Source organism: Erythrolamprus reginae, chromosome 2 (genome assembly GCF_031021105.1).
Source record: "Erythrolamprus reginae isolate rEryReg1 chromosome 2, rEryReg1.hap1, whole genome shotgun sequence".
In the NCBI taxonomy this organism is placed as follows: domain Eukaryota; kingdom Metazoa; phylum Chordata; class Lepidosauria; order Squamata; family Dipsadidae; genus Erythrolamprus; species Erythrolamprus reginae.
The window spans coordinates 205649723-205674821 of NC_091951.1; the positions used below are offsets into that span (position 1 = coordinate 205649723).

At 42.7% G+C, this 25099-nt stretch overlaps 1 protein-coding gene across 2 annotated transcripts; it reads left to right on the top strand.

Moving 5' to 3' along the window:
• Window positions 1-1215: 1215 nt before the first annotated feature.
• On the top strand, window positions 1216-24662 carry LOC139161828 (shiftless antiviral inhibitor of ribosomal frameshifting protein homolog). 2 transcript variants are annotated; one of them, XM_070741454.1, is made up of 9 exons: window positions 1216-1396; window positions 6688-6829; window positions 8048-8097; window positions 9761-9805; window positions 12061-12093; window positions 14994-15143; window positions 19582-19685; window positions 22408-22556; window positions 23649-24662. In XM_070741454.1, exons 1-9 carry the CDS (start codon window positions 1364-1366, stop codon window positions 23864-23866), a joined length of 924 nt encoding a protein of 307 aa, XP_070597555.1. In that variant the 5' UTR covers window positions 1216-1363; the 3' UTR covers window positions 23867-24662. The 2 variants fall into 2 exon arrangements, with proteins under 2 accessions (XP_070597555.1, XP_070597557.1); XM_070741456.1 differs by having other exon boundaries at window positions 1225-1749.
• The last annotated feature ends 437 nt before the right edge of the window (window positions 24663-25099 follow it).

The following is a 25099-nucleotide window of genomic DNA, read 5'->3' on the forward strand; positions in this document are numbered from 1 at the left end:
TCTTACTCTCCCCTTTCATAAGTTTCCTTCCTTCCTTCCTCTGTTCCTGTTCCTTCCCCCTTTCTTTCTTTCTTTCTTTCTTTCTTTCTTTCTTTCTTTCTTTCTTTCCCTCCCTCCATTTCTTGTTTTCCTTCTCCTTCCTCCCTTCTTTCCTCCCTCCCTTCTTTCACTCCTTCCTCTCTTACTCTCCCCTTTCACACCTTTCCTTGCTTTCTTTGCACCCTTCCTCTGTTCCTGTCCCTTCCCTCTTTCCTTCCTTCCCACCCTCCGTCCATTCATTCACCCATTCCTCTCTTGATCGCCCCTTTTACCATTCCTTCCTTCCTTCCTTCCTTCCTTCCTTCCTTCCTTCCTTCCTTCCTTCCTTCCTTCCTTCCTTCTTAGCTCGCCCTCATCTTTCTTCCCTTCCTTCCAGATGGGAGTGCCCCCTCAAGACACCCGCCTGACTGCTGGTACCCTGCTTTTTCTCTCCCCTCGTCCTTTCCAGCTCCTCTCCGGTGGCTGCCGGGTGTGGGATCCCCCTCCCCTCTCCCCTCGCTAGAAAGCACATGGTTTTGTCAACAAGAAGGGAGAAGTGCCAAGGAGCCGTAAATAAGCCTCGCTCCGCCTGACCGATGCCAGGATCTTTCTTTCCCTTGTCACTCCCGCTTCTTTCTTTCTCCTGGACGAGTCCACACAATCGGCTTAACCCAGTTCCTGAAATAGCCTATGGCAGTGCTTCCCAACCTTGACAACTTGAAGATATCTGGACTTCAACTCCCAGAATTCCCCAGCCAGCATTCGCTGGCTGGGGAATTCTGGGAGTTAAAGTCCAGATATCTTCAAGTTGCCAAGGTTGGGAAACACTGGCCTATGGGACCGCCTCGCTTGGCGTGAAGCGGGAAATGATCCCCGGGGGATGGAGTGGCTTGGCGACTTAAAATAGTTTTAAAATGGCGGGGGGGGGGGGGAGAGACACTTAGGCTGTATGGGGCCCCAAAATTCCTGATGGTGGCCCTGGGTGTAACAGTTGGTATTGTTAGGAGAAATATGCCTTGGGATGAAATTGCAAATGGCAAGCAAATAAATGCCCAAACTGGTTTTTTTGGGGGGGGGGGCGGTGTTTCCGAAAGCAAAGTGACTTTCCGAACCGCGTCTCTTAAAATGACTTGTCGCTATGGCGCTATGAAAAACAAGGAAGTCGGGTTAAACTAAACATCCGGGGGGGGGGCACTTGTTTTGAGCGGATTGAAAGTGAAAGCAGCGATAGTCTGAGTTGGGCTGGGCTTGGCCCGGAGGGCTTCCTGTGCCGCCCTCCGTTGCCTAAGTGGGACGGAGCAGCGATCTCCAGCTGGAGAAGGAACTGACCCTCGCCTTCAGCACCATGTCCCAGCGGGAAAGGCAGGATGAAGTGGAGGTAGGCGCTACTGTTCACGGTAGCTAGAGGGCAATATTATTTCAAAGAAAAGGTCCGGAGAAATTTGCAGAATTTGGTCGATGCCTGCGAAGGAGCTTCCTCCAGATCGACGGTCCCTTTCGTCCCCCACCCCCACCCCGTAGGTAGAAGATTGCAAGACCCGTCATCTTTGATCCGCATCAGATCTGGCCGCGGGGGTTGTGTGAATCGTTTTCCTTTCCGTTGTCTGAGGAACGCTGTTTCTATGTAATAAAGTTTTCTCTCCGCGAGAAAATACTCGCCTGCAAATCCCCGGAGGAACACCAGAGGGCAATAAAGAAGGGACCCATTCGGATTTCTGCAGCTAGGGGCAGGTGATTTTGATGGCAATTTCAATAAAAGGCATCATATCAAACTCTTACTCTATAAGAATCCTGCTGGAGTTGAGCTGCATATAAATATCATTAACCAACTGGCTGGCTAGCTAGCTAACTAGCTAGCTAACTAACTAACTAACTAACTAAATTACGTAACAAAGTAATAAATAAATAAATAAATAAATAATCTGTTACAATTTCCTTGTTGTTGTTTCCAGATTATCTGTTATAATTTCCTTGTTCCTTGTTGCTCATTTCTACTTAATGTTAACTAACTTTCCTTTTGCTCTATGGTCCCCACACTAAAGTTCCAGTACTGGGCCACATTGAAGAAAAAAATATTGATAAAGAGAGGGATATATTAAAGCAGAAGAGAAGCCATCAGAGAAGAGCAACAGGTCAAAGAAAGAAAGAGCAATAGGAATAGGGCATCCAGGAAGTAGTCAATATTAGTCCTATTGTGTGGGAGGAGTTTGACCCTGTGATCCCTGATGAAGTGGACAAGGCCAAGGAGCAATGAGTGCTTCCACTTGCTTGTTCGACCTGTGTCCCTCCTGGCTGGTCTCAGCCAGCAGGGAGGTGACACAAGGCTGGCTCCAGGTGTTAGTCAATGCTTCTTTGAGCAAGGGGTCTTTCCCACAACTTTTGAAGGAAGCAGTTGTGAGGCCCCTCCTCAAGAAGCCTTCCCTGGACCCAGCCTCAATGAATAACTACCGTCCTGTCTCCAACCTTCCCTTTGTAGGGAAGGATGTTGAGAAAGTGGTGGCATTTCAACTCCTGTGGACCTTGGAAGAAGCGGATTATCTAGACCCATTTCAATCTGGCTTCAGACCCAGTTACAGCACAGAAAACGCTTTGGTCGCACTGATGGATGATCTCTGGTGCGTCCGGGATAGTGGGTATTCCTCTATCCTGGTGGTCCTTGACCTCTCAGCTGCTTTCGATACCATCGACCATAGTATCTTTCTGCAACGGCTGGAGAGGTTGGGAGTGGGAGGCACCGTTTTACGGTGGTTCTCCTCCTACCTCTCTGGCCGATTGCAGTTGGTATTAGTGGAGGACAGAGGTCGACCCCTAGGCCCCTCTTGTGGGGTTCCTCAGGGGTCGGTCCTCTCTCCTCTCCTCTTCAATATTTACATGAAGCCACTGGGTGAAATCATCCAACGACATGGGGTGAGTTACCAACACTACGCTCATTATGCTCAGCTGTATATCTCCACCCCATGTCTGTTCAGTGAAGTGGTGGAAGTTATGTGCCGTTGTCTTGAAGCCGTAAGAGACTGGATGGGGGTTAACAGGTTAAAACTCAACCCTGACAAGACTGAGTGGCTGTGGGTCCTTCCTCCTAAAGACAATCCCATCTGTCTGTCTTTGGTCTTGGGGGAGAAACAGTTTCCCCCTTGGATAGGGTTTGCAACTTGGGTGTCCTCCTAGATCCACAGCTGAGGCTAGAGCAACATCTCTCAGCTGTGGCTAGGAGGGCTTTTGCACAAATTCGTCTTGTCTACCAGTTGCGGCCCTACCTTGACCAGCAGGTGCTCCGCACAGACACTCACACCCTCATCACCTCTCGTCTTGACTATTGCAATGCGGTCTACATGGGGCTACCCTTGAAGAGTGTTCGGAGACTTCAGGTGGTACAAAATACAGCGGCACGCGCGTAATAACGGGTGTACCAAGGTACGCTTGTATTACTCCATCTTTATGCGAGCTGCATTGGTTGCCAGTCCGTCTCCGAACAGAATTCAAGGTGCTTGTTATTACTTTTAAAGCCCAAGGGGCAGGGGCAGACTATTTATGGGACCACCTCCAATCTCATACCTCATTGCAGCCAGTAAGGGCCCACAGAGTCAGTCTTTTCCAGGTCCCATCTGCCAAACGATGTCGGTTGGTGGAACCTCGGGAAAGTGCCTTCTTTGTGGCTGCTCCGAACCTATGGAATCAACTGCTCCCAGAGATTCACACAGTCTCCTCCCTACCAGTCTTCTGGAAAGCCATTAAGGCTTGGCTTTTCCGGCAGGCCTGGAATTAGATTGTCCGTTGTGTATGTATGTTTTTTTAGGATATTGTTATTCTGATTGTTATTTACTATTTCTCTATTTTTCTATTGTTGTCCTTATCTTACTTGTTAGCTGCTCTGAGTCCGTTTTGGAATGGACAACATACAAATAAATTAATTAATATTGTACATTGCACTGTGCAAGAGGATTTACACAAAGTATTTTTGTTTTATTTACTCAAGCTCTTACCCTTTGAAATCTGTTTGCCCAACCAAGGACAAAGTAAAGTAAAGACCAAAGATAACATTTTAATAAAAGACAAACAGAAAAGACAATAATAATTGCATCAGGGGGATAGTCTCAGATTTTTACTGTTGCTGCCAGAGTGCGGAGAAGAATAACAGGGTATAGAATGTTACATGTGAGAGAATAGTCCAGATTCCATTCCAAAATATTTGTAGCTACAGACTCTCAATTATTGCAGAGTTTCTGACTCTATCATATAGATGCCTGAATATGCATTTAATTAAATAAAATTTTATAATTTATAGTAATAATGTAATTAGTTAGAGATAGAAATAGAAATATCTTTAAGCTAGAAAGGACAGGCTTAAAAGTCAGTTTGAAAATACAGTGATACCTCGTCTTACAAACGCCTCGTCATACAAACTTTTCGAGATACAAACCCGGGGTTTAAGATTTTTTTTTTGCCTCTTCTTACAAACTATTTTCACCTTACAAACCCACCGCCGCCGCTGGGATGCCCCGCCTCCGGACTTCCATTGCCAGTGAAGCACCCGTTTTTGTGCTGCTGGGATTCTCCTGAGGATCCCCTCCATGGGAAAACCCACCTCTGGACTTCTGTGTTTTTGTGATACTGCAGGGGAATCCCAGTAGTGCAAAAACGGGCGCTTCACTGGCAACGGAAGTCCGGAGGTGAGGTTTCCCAGCGAGGGGAGCCTCTGTGAAATCACAGCATCGCAAAAACACAGAGGTCCGGAGGTGGGGTTTCGAGGACTTCAGTGTTTTTGTGATGCTGCGATTTCACTGATGCTCCCTTCGCTTGGAAACCCCGCCTCCGGACTTCCGTTGCCAGCGAAGCGCTCATTTTTGTGATGCTGGGATTCCCCTGCTGGGATTCCCCTGCAGCATCGCAAAAACACAGAAGTCCGGAGATGGGGTTTCCCATGGAGGGGAGGCTCAGGGGAATCCCAGCAGCGCAAAAACGGGTGCTTTGGCTGGCAAAAGGGGTGAATTTTGGGCTTGCACGCATTAATCGCTTTTCCATTGATTCCTATGGGAAACATTGTTTCGTCTTACAAACTTTTCACCTTAAGAACCTCGTCCCGGAACCAATTAAGTTTGTAAGACAAGGTATCACTGTATATGGGGGGGTGGGGAATCAATAAAAAAAAATTTCAATTATTTTTCCAGAACTACCAAACATATCACTCTTTTCCTGAAGCTATTCAGGCTACATTTTTCTAAAAAGTTTAATATGGCTTGGAGAGAATTTTGCCAGCCAGGGGCAATTGCTTTAATTAAAGAAGTTTGTGCAAAACAAGAAATTCAAAGTGTCCCTTTCTGAATCATATCTAAGAGGTCTGCTTCAATCATTTTGAAAATATGTTCAGCTCAAACCAGAGCTGCTTCACACTTGACACATTGGGAAAGCGATTGGGACCAGCTGGGTCTAACGCAAAACATCTATGTCAACACTTGAAACAATTGTACACCCATCACGGGTCACGCAGCTGCCTACTGGACTAGTTGCAGTCTCTGAACGTTCTTCAAGGGTAGTCCCAAGTAGAGCGCATTGAAGTAATCGAGCCTCGCGGTGATGAGGGCATGAGTGAGTGTGAGAAGAGACTCCCTATCCAAATAGGGCCACAACTGGCGCACTGGGCGAACCTGTGCAAAAATCCCTCTAGTCACAGCCAAGAGATGTTGCTCTAGCCTCAGCTGTGGATCTATGAGGACTCCCAAGTTGCAGAACCACTCTGAGGGGGTCAGGGTTCCCCCCCCCCATAGTAATGGATGGACAGATGGATCTTGTACATGTTTGACTAAAATGAATGAATGGAACAACCTAGGCTGATCCAGAAACTAAATAGGAATGAACCCAGTTTGTACCTAATTGGGGGCCACCAGTTAATTGCAGGGCTGTAGGCTAAACTGGAAAGTTGAAATAAGTAACTGCAGGAGAAAGGGATAACAATTGACTTCCAAAAATGACATGCTTGTATTCATGAGAGTCAGTTTTGATTTGAATTTTTTGTTTTTCTAATCATACAAATGGGGTGTTTGCCAAGAAGGATGAACTTTCCAGTTTTGCCTGTTCAGTGAAAATGTCACAGCAAGTAGCAATTTGCTCTACAATCCATGATTTAAGTTTACAAAGATACAAAAGAATCCCTAAGATGCATATACAATCTTCCTGCTAACTTCCTTTATGTTTTCACTGGTCTTCGGTTGGGGAATGGGAACTCTGGCTTGGCTTACAAATTGAGACATTGGAAAGGATGCACTTTCTGATGAATATTTGCAAACCATTGAAAAATCACTAGTGAAATTCTACACAGTTGCTCATTAAAGGCCAAAGAAGAAATTATGTTAGTTATGCTAAATATTTTTAAGGAGGGGGGGGGGTTACATGTGTGGATATGCATACATGTGTCCATCTGTATGTTGGTGAGCCCTTTCCTTCCCTGCTACAGTCTTCATAAAGAAATCCCCCTTTCCAGGTATCTATTGGTCTGGATGGAAAGCTCTTATTTGTGTTAATAGCAGTCAAAACCACAAGTGAGAAAAGAATTAAACTTCATATATCCATCGTTTTAAATAAATGATTGCATAAATATATTTATTAATCCAACTACTAAGCAACAACTCTGAAAATTTTACATTTTTAATTGCTTTCATATTTTCAATTCAGCTAGAAAAAAGTGTCCGCCGACTACGGGAGAAGTTCTATGGAAAAGTGAGCATCGTGGATGCTGTGATTCTGATGCGAACATTCCACAACAATCATGACCTAGTCACCAAGTACATCATCCTTGACATAAAAGAAACAGAAGGTGAATCTAGCACTGATGCTGATACATTAATCTGTGTGGGGGAAGGCGGAGTCTGCATTCAAACATTTGGTTTATGGTAGTTAGGGAAAAGCTCAGGGATTTCGAAAGCCTGTTTGAAGACTCAGACAGTGTTTTCTGTATTATAGATTTTTCTAATTTTTCAGTCTATAACTCTGGAATATTCTTATTCTTCCTGCTTGCATGTCCAGACACAGAGTTGTTATTATTAATCACAATTTTTATATTTTTACTTCCTCAGCCTGTCCTGCCTCATAGGGACTGGAGATATAGGTATCTTATCTTTGTCCTAAGTGCTAGGGGGGGGGGGGGATTTAAAAATTCTTTCTTTAAATTTTTTTTTAACCAATCTAAAACGCACATTACCCAAGTCAAACTAACTCTTGGAGTGTGTATTTTCCGTTCAACGTGTGCCTTGCCTTGTTTCCTTGAGTTTCTTGGCTCCTTTTATTAACGTATTCATTGCATCCTACAGGTTTGCAAATATGTGCATGTAGCCATTTATTTCTTCTATTTATTTTGATTTTATTTTACATTATTATTTGTAAAATTCATTAGCTGCCCATCGTACCGCAAGGCAACTCTGGGCAGCTTACAATATTAAAATGTATATTTATGGCTTCCCCTGGGATCAGAACAGGCAATCTTGGTGGCTGTTGAACACTGTTGGCATAGTTTTCCTTCTTTTTGAGGAGCTGAAATAGATGGAAAGTATTATATATGCAGTACACATATGCGATAAGAAAGTGGAAGGAAGGACCACAGTCTCTCCAGTTCTTAGTCTCACCTAAAGGTTGTCTATCCATGTTGCAGTAAAAATGCAGTTGCTTGATTTTAAAGGAATCTAATGTATGAAAAACCACAGAAATAATAACATTTGCAGAGATAATGCTGAGAAAGAATAATCCATGAGCATTAAAGATAGACATTCAAATTATGCCAACTTGCTTATTTTGTCTTGGCCTTTATCCCCGATCAACTGCTGCATGTCTTTGCCATGTGGATTTTCATAAAGTATACATTTCCCAGTTTCACAACTAGAAAGCTTCATGTTGGCTGTCTGTTTATTTTATTTATTTATTTTATTTATTTATTTATTTTATTTATTTATTTATTTATTATTTATTTATTTAGATTTGTATGCCGCCCGTCTCCTTATTTTAAATCTAAACTGCTCTAACTATATGTTATTGTATTTAGATGCAGAGCCAGAAGATGGAAAGAAGCTCAGTGGTGATCCGATAGCATTGGTAAAAATAATCTCTTTTATTTATAGTTTATAGTTATAGTTTATAGTTTATTAGATTTGTATGCTGCCGCTCTCCAAAGACTCGGGGCGGCCCACAGCATAACAATAATAACACAGTAATACAATACATTACAAATCTAATAATAAAAAAATTAAATCCATTTAAGAAGGCATTAATAACATAATAAAACCCCTAACTATGCAGTCATACACATTCAACTTAATCTATCATACTGTAAGGCCAAAAACATAATAAAAAAGGGTGAAAGATGGTAATTATCCCCACACCTGGCGACAAAAGTGGGTCGTCAGCATTTTACTGAAGGCGAGGAGGGTGGGGGCTATTCGAATCTCTGGAGAGAGTTGATTTCAGAGGGCCAGGGCCGCCACAGAGAAGGCTCTTCCCCTGGGTCCCGCCAGCTGACAATTTTTGGTCGACAGGACCTCAAGAAGACCAACTCTGTGGGACCTAATCGGCCGCTGGGATTTGTGCGGCAGGAGGCAGGCTCGGAGATATTCTGGTCCGATGCCAATTTAGATTTTCTGTTTCCTTTAGGTAAAATCTGAGGAGTGAAAGACTACATTGAAAGGGATAAGATGGACACTAAATTAGGAAAAAACCAAACTAGTTTAGCCTTAGAAGGGAAACTAGCTGCCACTGTACAAATTATTATGCTATATAGTATTCTAGATGCTTCCCCCCCCTCTTCCTGCTATTTTCTCAGGATAGGGCTGAGGTGGCGCAGCAGGTAGAATGCTGTATTGCAGTCCACTGAAGCTGACTTTAGATCTGTAGGTCAGCGATTAAAATCTCATCACAATAAGGGTGATATAGAAACCATAAGGGTCATATAGCCCATATAATTGTTCTCCTTAGCTGTGTTGATGTGACTAGGCAGTTCTTGTTTTTATTTCTTCACTGAAGTCAATAGGAAGGAAATATTTACCTCAGAGTTGAAGTTGGGGTAAACTGAAGTCATTTGTGACTAAAGATGTAAGGCGGGGGGTAACCCCATATGTGTCTTTCACCTAAGTTGCCCATGTCATATCCAGAACTCTTCCCCAACCTCTTTTTTTTCTCTTTAGAATATACAGTATTTATTTTTAAAATAATATATGTTTATAAAATAGTTAGGGGATAGTGATGATATAAATTCAAATAGACAAATTTAAACAAATATCAACATATATAATACATATAGAAAACCGAAGATAAAGAGTAAATAGGAGTGGATAACCAACCAATGTGAAATATGCTATGATATCATTCAAACTTTTTAATACAAGATACTTTATACCGTTTTCTAATAAAAACATTTCTCTATTAAACTTTATAGGTATCTGATTAATATAGTTCAAATAATTAAAACCAAAAAGTAACAGAGAAGTTATAGGTAACAGATAATATATTAAGACAATACTGTAAATTATATCTAGACAATATGTCAAGATATAAATTCTAAAATCTGAATTTTGGATGTAGCATAATTCTATGTACAAAACTGTTATATAAAAATTAACAATCAATTTACTTGCTATTCGAATTTCCCCAACAATATGTTTCTTTGACTTGGATACTGTTCTTTCTTGTATGGTAGTAAATTCATAGTTGTCTATTTTTCTGTTGTCTACCTTTTCACTTTAACTTTTCTCTGTGATTTTAGAAAGTAGTAAATAAACTGAAGGAAGAAGAGGAGCAGAAAAAACAGGTGATTAAGGGAGGAGTACAGGGCAGCTACAATGGATGGAAATTACTTTGGTAACGTTTTTTTCTATTTTATTTACATCATTTTCTTGGAGAATCTGAACTGTGAGTTGGAAGTTTTAAGGAGAGAAAAATCTCACAGATAATATTTTAGGCAAATCTAAAATGTCTTTCTTTGCCAATCCCTTTTAACAGCTAATGGACTGGTTAGCAGTTTAATCATTTGGCATGAAGAATGTGTCAATTGTTGATAAGTAGCTCTTAAATCATAGGTGTGCAGTGTAAGCCCTATGTTTAGAAACCATTTTCTTAACATTTTCCACCTGCTTCTAAGGTTTTTTTTTAATTTGAAAAAGAAATTAAATGGAAACCTAAGCTATCAAAAAGAAATCATTAGTCTCTCAGCATCATTATTTCCAGGTGTGCCTCTGAAGTCCCATAGAATTACATTGACATTATTGGAAAATTAAAGAATAAGTAACTACATCTCTCTGTGGCCTGTGCATTAAAGAAGAAAGGGGAACAGGAAAGAACACCCAGGGGGTCTACACTGTAGAAGGCATAGAGCAGTGATGCTGAACCTTTTTTGGCTCAGATGCCAAAAGGGTGCACAAACGTACAATAGCATGCACGTGGGTGCCCACACCCATAATGCAATGCCCCCCCACATGTGCACAACCTCTACTCTGCCCCCCTCCCCCCCCCCGCCCATGCGCACAGGCCTCACTGAACTGTGGAGCTGCCCTACTACTTATCTTCAGCAGAGCTGCCCTATTACTTACTTTCAGATAGTTGCAACCAGGCTTCCCACACCTCAGCCCATTTATGCTGCATCCCGAAAGTCTTTCCTAAAGGTCTCTATAAACGATAACAGAGCTCTGAATCGATCTGGATCTTTGTTATCAGCTTCAGAGGCCTTCAGATGCAGAAGAAATGGGACGAGGTGTGGGCTGTCTAGCTGCAACTGTTCAAAGCCGAGGAAGTTCCTGAAGACCTCTGATAGCAAAAAGGAGGCTGGGGGTGAGCACACACATGTGAACTTCCAGTTGGGCTGTTTTTTGCCGCCCCTATGTCTCAGGAGGCTTTCATGAAGCCTGGGGAGAGTGAAAATGGCCAAAAAGAAGGCCAAAAATCAGCTGAGCTGACATAGGACAACACCTCATGTACCTTCAAATAGGCATGTGGGCCATAAGTTCTCCATCACTGACATAGAGCAACCTTATCAATTGTTTCCAAAGTTGCAATTTAATACTGCTGTGTATGAAGTTGAACAAATGTCTACAAAGGAGGAGGTTCGTAAGACGAAAGGTTCGTAAGACGAAACATTGTGTCCCATAGGAAACAATGTAAAGTCAATTAATCCGTGCAACCAAAAAAAACCCCGCAAAAAAACGGCTTTCGGCGACTGCTGGGAAGCCGCACGGCTGTTTTAAAAGGTGACAGCCGGCCTGGGGGGCGTCCCAGCACCCCCCCCGAACCCGGGTTCGGGGTTCGGGGGGTGCTGGCAAGCCCCCCAGACCGGCTGCGACCTTTTAAAACACCCACGCCGCTTCCCAGCTGTCTCCTGAAGCCGAACGCTAAAGCCGAACTTCCGCGTTCGGCTTCGGGAGACAGCTGGGAAGCGGCGCGGCTGTTTTAAAAGGTCGCAGCCGGCCTGGGGGGCTTCCCAGCAACCTCCCGAACCGAACCCGGGGTTCAGCAAAATTTTGCCTCTTCTTACGAACTTTGTTCGAGTTACGAACCGGCGTTCGGGAGGCTTCTGGGAAGCCCCGCCGCCCGGCTGTCACCTTTTAAAACAGCCGCGCGGCTTCCCAGCAGTCTCCGAACGCAGGTGTAGCATAATTCCCGGTTCAGCCCTTCAGAAGTAATCCATCAGTATCGACTGTGGCCAGGCTTCAGAACTCCTGTATGTTGGCAGTGATGGACTGTTTGTTCTGTTAGATGATCTTGATTTGGGTGGCAGCTTGCTGGTCTGCCAAAGGGCCTTCAAAACGTTGTCTTAAGTCTCACATGAAATAGTCGATGTCTGACAGCGAAAAGGAGGCTGGGGGTGAGCACACAAATGAACTTCTGCTTGGGCTGTTTTTTGCCATCTCCATGGCAACACCTCACATGTCCTCAGATAGGCACGTGTGCCGCAGGTTCGTTATCATTGACATAGAGCAACCTTATCAATTGTTTCCAAAGTCACAATTTAACGTTGCTATGTATGAAGTTTAACAAATTTCTAGCTTTTAATATACATATATTTTCTTGCAGGACACAAGGGGCAAGGATAATAAGAAAATTAAGGTGAGAATAGAAATGCTAGAATATGATGGAGCAGGTTTCTCAGTACTCCTAATGACAGGCAGGTGTAGCATAATTCCCTCTGTTAGGTGATTTGAGTGGCAGCTTGCGGGACTGCCAGAGGGTCTTCAAAACGTTGTCTTAAGTGGTCAAAGTGGTGCAATTTGTCTGAGTTGTTGTTGTGTAGGGCAACAAGCCAGTCAGCTGTGTATCCATCTAACGCCAGGGCCATGCAGTGTACCCTGGTCACATCATCGGGAAAGAAAATTCCAGACTGTTCAAAGTAGACCACAACCTACTTATCGGTAAGCTAGAAAAATATGGGATAGACCCGGGGGTCTCCAACCTTGACAACTTTATGACTTTTCTGGGGGTTGAAGTGCACACGTTGTAAAGTTGCTAAGGTTGGAGACTCCTGGGATAGACAACATCACTACTAGATGGATCTGTAACTGGCTTACAAACCAGATTCAAAGAATAGTCCTTAACGGTACTACATCTACACAAAGGTAGGTAAGCAGTGGAGATCAAGCTTAGGATCAGTACTCTTCAATGTCTTCATAAATGACTTAGATGAGGAACTCATCAAATTTGCAGATGACATTAAGCTGGCAGGAATAGCCAAACCCCCAGAAAACAAGGTCAGGATCCATAAAGATCTTGACAGACTTGAACCGACTGGACAGGCCCTGTCCAGCAAAATGAAATTTAATGTGGAGAAAAGCAAGGTTTTACACTTAAGCAGGAAAAACCAAAGGTTCAAGTACAGATTAAGCAAAAAGTGGCTCAAAAACAGTGGGGCAGCAGCCAAAAAAGCTAATACGATTCTTGCTTGTATAAACAGAAGCATAGAATCAAAATCATGTAAAGTATTAGTATCTATAAAACCTTAATAAATACTGAATACACCCGAAATACTGCATTCAATTTTGTCTCCACATTACAAAAAAGATGTTGAGACTTTGGAAAAAGTGCAACTAAGATGATTAAAAGTTTGGAAACTAAAACATGTAAAGATTGCAGGATTTGGGTTTGGTTAGTCAACAAAAAACGGAATAGTGGTGGCATGATAGTAGTATTCGAGGGGCTGCCACAAAGAGGAGGGGGTCAATTTATTTTCCAAGGCACCAGAGAGCAGGACAAGAAACAGTGGAGAAAAACTCATCAAGGAGAGGGGCAACCTGGAATTAAGAAGGAACTTCCTAACAGTGAGGACAATTAACCAGTGGAACAGCTTGCCCTCAGAAGTTGTGGGTGCTTCATCACTGGAGATATTTTAAGAACAGACTGGACAGTCACTTGCCTGAAATGGGATAGGGTCTCCTACTTGAGCAAGGGTGGGGGTTGGACTAGAAGACCTCCAAGATCCCTTCCAGTTCTATTTTGATTGATTGATTGATTGATGCCGGATGTGGCCCCAAAAGTAGCCTAGTTGTTTCAGGCTTCCATCATATGTCACCTCCAAGGGGGATGGTTGGTGTTCTCACCCGTGGACCCCCACCATGAGATTTTGCTTCTGCACATGCGCCTGAAGCAAAATCTCACACAAATTTGGTGTTTTTCTTTGATATTTTTGCTTTAGCGCATGCGCGGAAGTGAAAAATTGGTGAAAATCACCAAAATCTCGTACAATTTTGCTTCAGGTGCAAATTCTCATGCGTGTATGCACATGCATGTGTCAGGGGGCATGGAGATGCGCATGTATCTCCATTTCTTCTAATGGATTGTGGATCCTACCTGTACAGGGTGCAGCCCATCACTGGTCATTGCCCATCCCAGTAAGCTCTCCTGCCAGTTCTCCGGTATCATGGGCAGGGGCATAGGTCTCCTTCCTTCCATCTTCAATCGGACACCAAACTCAAGCTGGTCACCCCAGGCTTCCTGCCGGGGTCCCAAGGTTTCGGGTTCCCTGGTGTCCTCCAATTCTTCTGACTCCTTCTTGGGTAAGGACATGGTCACAGATCTGGCTTAATGTCAGCCCTCCCAACTTGGTCAATTAGAAAAGAAAGACTCTCAACTCCATTATTAATGAAAGTACACCTTACTAAAGCCAAGTGGTTGGAGTGTAGCAAAACCAGATCTGAGTTTTCACACCCAAAGCATCTGGTTGACTTTTCCCCTCTTCCCACCTTTTCCCTTGGTTATCTCTAATTGCCAATTACATTAAACAAATCGTTTTTGTAACAGTCTTGGCTTGACGGGCTGTATGGCATTGCTTTCTATAGTGTCACCTTGGAACTGCCGGTAGCTCTCACAGGATGGCACAAGTAGTTTCAATTCCCCTTATGCCAGCTCCCCCCACCTTATACTTCCTCATAGTTCCCCTCCCCCCCCCAGTATGTATGACAGACAGGCAGTTGGCAAAGCATGGCTGACACAGCAGGGTGACATCAGCCCCAACCCAACCTGAGAGATTTTAGTTCCCATTCGTGCTTTCCTGGGCAATAGATCTCAGAAATTAGGCCTAGTAGGCTCCGGTATGTGTAAGATCATTATTCTCTGTAGAATAACTCCAGTGCCTGCCCAAATATAAGAGCACTAAAATAATTAAAATAGGAAAGTTGCCTAAGAATTGGATCAGCCAATTCTTCATCCCTTCATGACAATACTTTCAGATATTTAGTGGTGAAGTAAAGGAATATTTATTGATGTTCCAACACATTGCAAAATGAAACGTATTTAGAAATATATTGGAAGCTCTACTTAAGTAGATTCCTTCCTTACTAATCCATAATACATTTCTCCGCAACGTCGGCCAGAACTTCCATATCCAAATCCTTTCCTTTCCCTTCCCTTGGTGATGAGACATATTAATTTAATCTAAGGAGAAAATACTACTTGGATGTTTATTATTTTAGAACTCTCGGGATCACTGCAATGTCTTTCCTTTGTGTTTTCCTTAGGAGGTTGGTAGACAGCTGATGCCCTTGACAGAGCAGAACTTACAGATGTTCAATAATGCCCAATGCAATCGCATCCCTCCAGTTAGTCGTCAGTTTTCCTGCCAACTCTGTGATTCCATGTGGTGGCGTCAGGTCCCAGAGAGAAAGCAGGTTGGTATGATGCACGATCCTATCTGATAAATAATGATTTCTTTAGCCCTCAAAGGAAGGTGGTCCAAGAAAGCTGACTTCTTCTTTTTTTTTTTGAAAGCTGACTTCTGACTATACTGTTTTTGCGGCCCCACTGCCTTCCTTGCTGTTTTCTACTCTTGCCTAAATTGAAAAGGAAAAGGCCATGTGATAAAACAGTCCTCCACTAAATTCATATAAAGCATAGAGATTAGTATGTTCACCTGTCTGTGGATGCTGCAAAGTCCCTGATCAAGACAATGTCTTCAGAGGGGCTAAGAGCAACCCAGCCAAAGGGGGGGTCACTCACGAACGTGAATCCTAGAAAGAAGACTTGGACACATTTTCTCTCTGGGTGAAGTGACACAATATAGAGTCGTGTACCTCTTTTTATTTGGGAGCATAAGCAAATGGGGATAATTACACGTACATGTCAAGTGATACACAAACATAATTTCAAACATGGCATATCTTTGAGTCCTTCCTTTCCCCCAGATACCACAAACCAATTTCCTTGAAACTTTTCCTTTGAGCAAATGTTTCTGACACTTAATTTCTCTGAAGCCTTCTGCCTTATCACTACCAATCTCCTTTATCACCATCTCATCCTGTTTTTGCTTCAGGCAATGTAAATTTCCCCCTTTGATCGCATAATGTCCTGTCTGGAGTGATGTAAACTTGTTTATCAGTGAGACGTTTATTGAGCCCTTTTATGGTCAGTAGTTTCCCTGTTGTAATTCACCAGAAATACAGACTAAGCAGTTAGTACCGTCCTATCCTGGCTATAATAGAATCAGGGTAAGCAGAGCATTTTTATGCTAGAGGTCCAGATATATATGATATAATCCTATTCTAACATTTATGTTATACTGCAACACCTGTCATTCTCATTTTAAAAGGAATTGGAAAGAATTTTTGAAGCAGGGAAATCCTGCAGGTCATGACTTCTGGGGTTGTTGATTATCTGACCAGAGGAACAGAACCCATTTTTTGCATTTGTGTGTTTTGTGTTTCTTTGGATTTTGGAGTCAATGGGAGCCAACCACTTCTGAATCTGTGCAGCGAATTGAAACTGAAAGCTTGAGCTTAAAGCTTTGTCCACACTATACTCTCTGCATACTCTGTACTCTCTGTGCTTGACTGGTCTGCTGAAATGAAACTAACTCTCCTGCTTGTGTTTACTTGAAGAAGAACTGTGCTAATGATTGTTCTGAACATGGGCCTCCGGAGCAGATTCCAGGCTCAGAAATCACTTATTTTATGATAAAATCCCACTCTTTAATCAAAATCAAGCATGCACGAAGGAAACGCAGGGGTAAACAGCATAGAAGCAGTTATTTATCTCTGTAGAGATAAATAAATTATTTATCTCTGTAGTAATCTATGTCTGGGAAGAGCGCCAGAAACCCATTCTTTATTCCTGAGATAAAGTCCAATTCATTTACTTACCTATGTCTGCTCTCCAAAGTTTTCATTAGCACAGTGTCCAAAAAGGATTGCATTTTTTGAAGCAGAAATCATGGTTTTAAAGCTTCTTTCAAGCGCACCTCAGTTTCATGTCTCTTCCAAAGAACGGCATTGACTCTCCACTCCCCACTTCCCACAATCCCATTCCTTTATACTGCCTGGAAGTGACATCACACCTCAAAGAGCTAAGGCTGTAAATTAAAACCTTTTACTCTGTAACCCTTCCCACCTTCTAAGCATTCTTCTATAGTGAGGGTTGATCCAATTGCTTTCCACTCTCATGTCTTCCTCACTGTTTCACTGGGACCACTCCCCCAATGTCACATCAGCCCCCACTGATGTTTCCTTTTCAATGCCCTTGCTGATGGAAGGAGGTTTGCATTCAAAATCTCACAATACATGGCCCCATTCATTCTTCCATGTACACAGATCAGATATTCTGGTTCCTTTGCAGAGAAACAGCCCTAAAGCGTGATGTTGCCACCCCCATGCTTCACAGTAGATATGGTGTCCTTTGGATGCAACTCAGCATTCTTTCTCCTCCAAACACGATGGGTTTTGTTTCTACCAAACAGTTCTACTTTAGTTTCATCTGACCATATGACATTCTCCCAATCCTCTTCTGCATCATCCAAATGCTAGTGGTTCCTCAGGCTCACTCAAGTCACGCCTCACTCTTGCTCTCTGCTTCCTGGTGCACCAGTTGCGGCCCTATTTAGACAGGGAATCACTACTCGCAGTCACTCATGCCCTCATCACCTCGAGATTCGATTACTGCAACGCTCTCTACATGGGGCTACCTCTGAAAAGTGTTCGGAAACTTCAGATTGTGCAGAATGCGGCTGCGAGAGCCATCGTGGGGCTTTCTAGATTTGCCCACGTTTCTGCAACACTCTGTGGCCTGCATTGGCTGCCGATCAGTTTCCCGTCACAATTCAAAGTGTTGGTTATGACCTTTAAAGCCCTGCATGGCATTGGACCAGAGTACCTCTGGAACCGCCTACTACCGCACGAATCCCAGCGACCGATAAGGTCTCACAGAGTTGGCCTTCTCCGGGTCCCGTCGACCAAACAATGTTGTTTGGTGGGCCCCAGGGGAAGAGCCTTCTCTGTGGTGGCCCCGGCCCTCTGGAATCAACTCCCCCCGGAGATTAGCACTGCCCCCACCCTCCTTGTCTTTCATAAATTACTCAAGACCCATTTATACCGCCAGGCATGGGGGAGTTGAGACACCTTTCCCCCAGGCTTTTTTATATTTATGTTTGGGTATATATATGTTGTTCGCTTTTTTAAATATGATAGGGTTTTATGTGCTTTTTAATATTAGATTTGTTTTCGCTGGAATATTGTTTTTATTATTGTTGTGAGCCGCCCCGAGTCTTCGGAGAGGGGCGGCATACAAATCTAATAAATTGAATTGAATTGAATTCCTCTGGCAACCCCCATGGCCCGGCGTACCCAGAGGGGCCTGGCTCATCCTCCTCAGAATCTGACATGACCTGAGGTGGACAAGGAATACTCACAATGATATTGTAAATTCATCTATTACTATGTTTATAAAGAGTTTAATGAATCTAGCTGAATCAAATTATCTGTGTGCTTCTGGTTTTGATTTTTTTAAAATAATAACATCTAGCCTTGCTGCAATTTCTTTGGGATGGAAAAATGTAGCATAAGTAACTTGGGGACATGTGTGTGAGCTTTTTCTGTCTTTCATTCTTTATCTCACAGTAATTCCAAGCACGAGTTGAGGTGAATCCATCCTAGGGTCTACTCCAAAGCTGCATTTTCATGTAGGAATTCAGTATCTCAGTTGTGTCTGCTGTTGTTGCATCTAATTTGATGATTTCCCCTTCTTTTATGAGACGTGAAACCCACCAAAATCTACACAGTAGCCAAATTTTGCATTGCTTTAATAAAAATTATGAAAATTATGATTTTAAAGCCTTATTTCTAAACAGAGATCATAATATGCAGATTTATGCAGGTAGTCCTTGGGTTATAACTATTTGGTGAGCACCTCCTCGGAGTTATGACAATGCTAAATGAGGGAGATTTACAATGACTTGTAAACTTACAGTCCTCATTTAATGATAGTACCCTTGCCTGCTAGAATTGCCTACTCTACACATGCTTTACAACTGGATCATTCAGCAACACAGTTCCCAGTCTCAATTGCTATTGCAACTCAAGGACTACTTGTAATCACTCCACATTCTTCATTTGAAGTAATGTGCATTTACTTTATAAATCATTATTTTATATTATATTTGACGGTTTATTGTTCTGCATCACTGTAGTACTTTGGGTTGCATTTTAGTACAGAGACTTTCTGCCATGTTGGTATTTTACCTTATTTGTTTCAATCTGATGTGTTGTATGTGATCTACATTATTATTGATTGAATAAATACGCGGCACCTGCTTCCAAATAGATACCATCAGTCATGTGGTACTGACTCCTAGCCCAACATTTGAAGCTTGCAACCTCAAGAAACAAGCTTTTCCCCATTACTTCCTGCGCCACTGTGCTGGATGAAATATATATTCCAACACATATTTCTTACAATTTTCTCCCCATTAAATAGACTGATTGCCAACGTTCTGTTTCTCAGCCCACATTTTCACCCCATTAAATAGACTGATTGCCAACGTTCTGTTTCTCAGCCCACTAATCCAGATGGTGCTTATGAGTTCTTGAAAATGTCCATGATTCCAATTGGTAAGGCCAAAACAAAAGCCCCATGAAGAGAAATGGGCTGGAATTACAGGACCTTGCTTGCAGCTTGGAAATGAAACAGTAGGACTCCAGGAAAGAAATTGCTGGGTTTAATCAAGCTTAGTGGTCACGGCAACATCGCCAACTCTGACAGAATTTCTGCTCTAGTTAATATTATTGAGATTCTTTTGGGAATTGGGAGCTTGTTCAGCCCTTTGTTTTGTATCTTTCACAGGTGTCCCGTTGCCGCCGGTGTAAGATCCGCTATGATCCAGTGCCATACGATAAAATGTGGGGCACAGCAGAGTTTAAATGTTTATCGTGTGGCCATACTTTCAGGTGAGAGCCAAATCCTGCATGGCCTGGCATAGTTACCATCCACAAGACTTAGAAAGCCACATATTTGTTAAATGTAACAAACCAAAAATATACAGCATTTTAGTTGATTATCTTTTGTTAGGCCATTTCATATCTAGACCTCAGGATGATGTGTGATGACATATCAAGATGTGGAGGCCTTCAAATCTTTCCTTGGTGGTTAGAACAGAAGAGCTACAGTGGGGGAAAAACTATTTAGTCAACCATCAATTGTGCAAGTTCTCCCACTTAAAAAGATTAAAGAGGCCTGTAATTGACAGCATAGGTAGACCTCAACTGTGAGAGACAAAATGAGAAAACAAATCCAGAAAAATTGCATTGTCTGATTTGGGAAGAATTTATTTGCAAATTGTGGTGGAAAATAAGTATTTGGTCAATAACAAAAATTCATTTCAATACTTTGTTATATATCCTTTGTTGGCAATGACAGAGGTTAAACGTTTTCTGTAAGTCCTCACAAAGTTGGCACACACTGTTGCTGATAGTTGGCCCATTCCTCCATGCAGATGTCCTCTAGAGCAGTGATGTTTTGGGGCTGTCGCTAGGCAACACAGACTTTCAACTCCCTCCAAAGGTTTTCTATAGGGTTGAGATTTGGAGACTGGTTAGGCCAGTCTAGGACATTGAAATGCTTCTTATGAAGCCACTCCTTCATTGCCCTGGCAGTATGCTTAGGATCACTGTCATGCTGAAAAGCCCAGCCACATTTCTTCTTCAATGCCCTTGCTGATGGAAGGAGGTTTGCATTCAAAATCTCACAATACATGGCTCCATTCCTTCATGTACATGGATCAGATATTGTGGTCCCTTTACAGAGAAACAACCCTAAGGCGTGATGTTGCATGCTTCACAGTAGATATGGTGTCTTGTAGATGCAACTCAGCATTCGTTCTACTCCAAACACGACAAGTTGTGTTTCTACCAAACAGTTTTATTTTGGTTTCATCTGTCCACATGACATTCTCCCAATACTCTTCTGGATCATCTAAATGCTCTCTATCAAACTTCAGATGGGCCTAGACATGTCTGGCACTGCAGGATCTGAGTCCCTGGCGGCGTAGTGTGTTAGTGATGGTAGCCTTTGTTATGTTGGTCCCAGGTCTCTGCAGGTCATTCATTAGGTCTCCCTGTATAGTTCTGGGATTTTTGCTCACTATTCTTGTGATCATTTTGACCCCACAGGTTGAGACCTTGCGTGCAGCCCCAGATCGAGGGAGATTATCAGTGGTCTTGTTTGTCTTCCATTTTTTAGTTATTGCTATAGAGTTAATTTCTTTGCACCAAGCTGCTTGCCTATTGCAGATTCAGTCATCCCAGTCTGTTGCAGGGCTACAACTTTGTTTCTGGTATCCTTCAACAGCCCTTTGGTCTTCACCATAATGGAGTTTGGAGTGTGACTTTTGGAGGTTGTGGACAGGTGTCTTTTATATTGATAGCAAGTTCAAGCAGCTGCCAGGTAATAAGTGGAGGACAGAGGAGCTTCTTAAAGAAAAAGTTACAGGTCTGTGAGAGCCAGAACTCTTGCTTGTTTGTAGGTGACCAAATACTTATTTTTCACCATAATGTGCAAATAAATTCTTCCCAAATCAGACAATGTGATTTTCTGGATTTGTTTTCTCATTTTGTCTCTTATAGTTGAGGTCTACCTATGATGTCAATTACAGGCCTCTCTCATCTTTTAAAGTGGGAGAACTTGCACAATTGGCGGCTGACTAAATAATTTTTTCCTTTTTATTTTTTGGTAAAGGCAGCTTTCTTTCCTTGGGAAGATTTTTTTTTTAAAAAAACTACCAGTTTGCCTCTCAGAAATAGGATACTCTGTGTGTATCTAACTGAGTGAGCTAGACCCTGGGATGGCACTTTTTAGAATCTTCAGTCTGTACATAGAACATTCCCATACCCAAGAAGCAACCATTTTCATTATCATGGTCATCAGAGAGTCTGGTGTCTGGTGAATGTGCTAGCCTAGAAATTAGAAGACTGAATTCTAGGCCTTCCTTAGGCCTGAAAGCCGGATGGGTGACCTTGGGCCTGTCACTCTGTCTTAGCCCAACCCAGTTCGCAAAATGGTTGTGGGGGAAGCAGATAGTCGCTGTGACTTGGTAACTAGGTAAGCTGTTGAAAAACAAAATAATAGAACAAAATATTTGTCAATTGTTATAAAAAAAAATTGAAGACACTAATTACCAGTGTTCAAACAAAACAAAACAAAACAAAATCCAGTAATAACAGCTCTAGTCCTTGGTGTTCTCTGAGCTTGCTTGTTTTCTTGCAGTTGGTAACATCATCAGGGCTGGTGATTGATGACTAGCACTGATCATGTCTTAAATAAATCAAGCACGCTCAATGACCACCAAGGACCCCTCATTTCAATCTTGAGCTACAAATATTCTCCTTTATTAATAGTTCTAATTGTATTGTAAGCTAGTTCGTGGCTTCCTTGTTCTGAGCAATGTTTGTTTATTTTGCAAAATTTGCATGTTGCAGAATCTGTACAGTCTCACAACACACTTTGAATCAAAGTTATCTTTTCTCTTTCGTTCAGTGGCCTGAAGAAATGTTGTAAAACACAGTGCTATGAATTATAATAAAACCAGGCTATGGGGGTTGGGGTAGCCAGGGTTACATATGTCAGATAGGTGGCTATATAAATAAAGGACCGACTTCTGTCTTCCTCATACAGAGGATCAGCTCAGATGGGAAACCCATCCCCTTGCTTCCAGTGCCACGCACCTGTACTCCCAAGTGGTATCCTCCCACCTCGAAAGTTCCCAGGATTCCGAGGCAGACAGCAGCATTCTTGCTTTGCAGAAGATTGCTACAACCGATCAGGTGATATTGACCGTGCCATCTTAATCTCAATAGGCAGTGTGCGTGTCATCTTCCAGGACACTATACCAAATTGATGTTGGTCATTGACAGCAAAAAGGCAGAAAAAATGTGGTTTTCCTTTTTCTTTATTTAGCTGGTTTTAATATCTTATAAAAAAATACAAACGGCACCGTCTGCAGGGCTATATGAAATACTTTCTGGGGATAAATACAAAAATATGACAGCGGGTAGGCAATTTTGTTGGGCTCACAGGATTTTTCTGGTTATGGATAGTGTTGGGCGAACCCAACGAAGTTCGGGTTCGGGTTCAGCACCCGAATTTTTAAAAAAGTTCAGGTTCGGCACACGAACATGAATCCGAAATTTTGCCGAACTTTTGAGTTCGGCGCTCAGGAAAGCGCCAGGAAGCGCCACCGCCCAGCTGTCACCTTCCGGAACAATCGGGGTGCTTCCCGGCGCTCTCCCAAACCCGAACTTTTGCCGAACCTGCTGTTTGTGAAGCTGACAGCTGGGCTGCGGTGCTTCCCAGAACATCTGGGGAGCTGTCGGCCGGTTGGGAGGCGCTAAAGGAGGTGGGGAATCCCACGAGGGAATTCCAGGGGTGGAGCTTTGACGTCACTGAGACATCCTTCCTGGAGTCCCCGTTTCAGCCGGCAAGGAAGGATGTCTCAGTGATGTCAAAGCTCCGCCCCTGGAATCTCCTTGTGGGATTCGCCACCTCCTTTTTCACCTCCCGACTGGCTGACAGCTCCTGGCTGTTTCGGGGCTTCCTGGTGCTCTCCCGAACCCGAACCTGAACTTTTGCCGAACTTTTGCAAAAATTCAGGCTTGGGTTCGGTATACCGAACCGCGCAAAGTTCGGTACGAACCCGAACTTTGCAGGTTCAGTTCGCCCAACACTAGTTATGGATTCCGTGACCTTTGAGTTAGCAGCGGGGCTTGGAAAGGATCTTACTGCTATCCAGGAAAGGTGGAAGTAGAGGGGGTAGGGAAGCAAGATAAGCCTGGGTTCGGGTTTCAACCAATAGATCTCCAGTTTCATCACAGGGGCAGCAGTCAGCCATTATTATCTGATCTTCTCTTCTCCTGCAGAACCTCATATTCCTGGGACCCATTGTGTTCATCCACGAAGCCGGATGAAGAATCACTTGCCAAAAGTCATTTGTCCCAGTGAAGAGCACGATAGCACTGGTTCCACAGTAGCCACTTGCATAAGCCAAGGCAGCTTGGCATCTTTGGACATTGATGACCTCATCTTAGAGGATCTGGAAGAACAGGATGAGGAGAATAATAGTGAGGGTAGCAATTAGCCATCTGTACGCTTGAGATACCAATCATCTTGCAATAGATCAACAGAAAAAATTAGGGAAAGTGGCATTTGTATGGAGTCTTACTTTACAATTTCCTGAGCTCTGTGCCTGTCTGTCCTAATTGTGAAAAGCAATTTGCTTCAAATCCAATCTGACACTATGACAAAGATATGACAGGAACAGCAAAAGCTTTGTGATCACCATGGAGTTCGTAGACCTGCACTTTATGCGACCAAAATATTAAAGATCATGAAATTGGAGGATCCCTGTGGCAAGCAATAAGCCAATAGATGAAAAGAATAATTCTCATTGTGATATATTTTAATTCTTGAAATATAAAACCAAAAGACCAAATATTTTTCTTAATTAAAAAAGGCAAGCAACTACCCTCCAAAGTACTTGCATAATAATAGTAATGCTATTGAAATATTCTATCATATAGAAACCATTTTTCTCTGTATATATTACAGCAGGACTATCAAAAGCTGGGCTAGGACTATCCTGTGGGCCAGTTCTGTCACATGCTGACCATGGCCATGCCCGGTTTAACAAAAGGGGGGGGAAAGTCCCAATATGTCAAGTGACAACATGAGAATTATCCATTTAAAGGCTATGAGAGGCGGGGAAAGCTAATATATACAATATCTTATAATTGAGAGAATACTTGATTTTGAAATGGAAAGCGTTAGTATATTTCCTTCTGTGCAGATGTTTTTCAAATCAGTGATGAATGCATATAACAAATTGCAATGTATCTTTTGGTTGCCCTGGTATATTAAAATGCAAATTAAAATTATTTTTCTATGAAGATGTCTGATTTCACCAACAAATATCCTAGTATAAAGTCTAAGCCCAATCAGAGGTTGCCTCCTATACCACCTGAGAGGGGATGTTGAGAAGCTCACAATATATTGACTGCAACTATTCTCTTGCAATTAACTAAGTGGAACAGCAATTCTTTAAGAAACATAAAGGTTGGTTTGAAGAGACACACGTCCCACATTCCGTTTCAGGCATTTTTACATGGCAGCACCAGTGGATGTGTAGGAACTCTGCCGGAGACTCCAGGGAGCCTCACTCCCTCAGGATAGACAGTGTATGCCAGATGTCCAAGTTCTAATATAAAACACCTTGATCTGGACTCACTTGTATGTATAATATACTGTAGTTTATGTATTTACCCCTCGTTCTTACTAGGGGAGAGTTAAGATGTTAAAGATCTGGCAGAGTTAA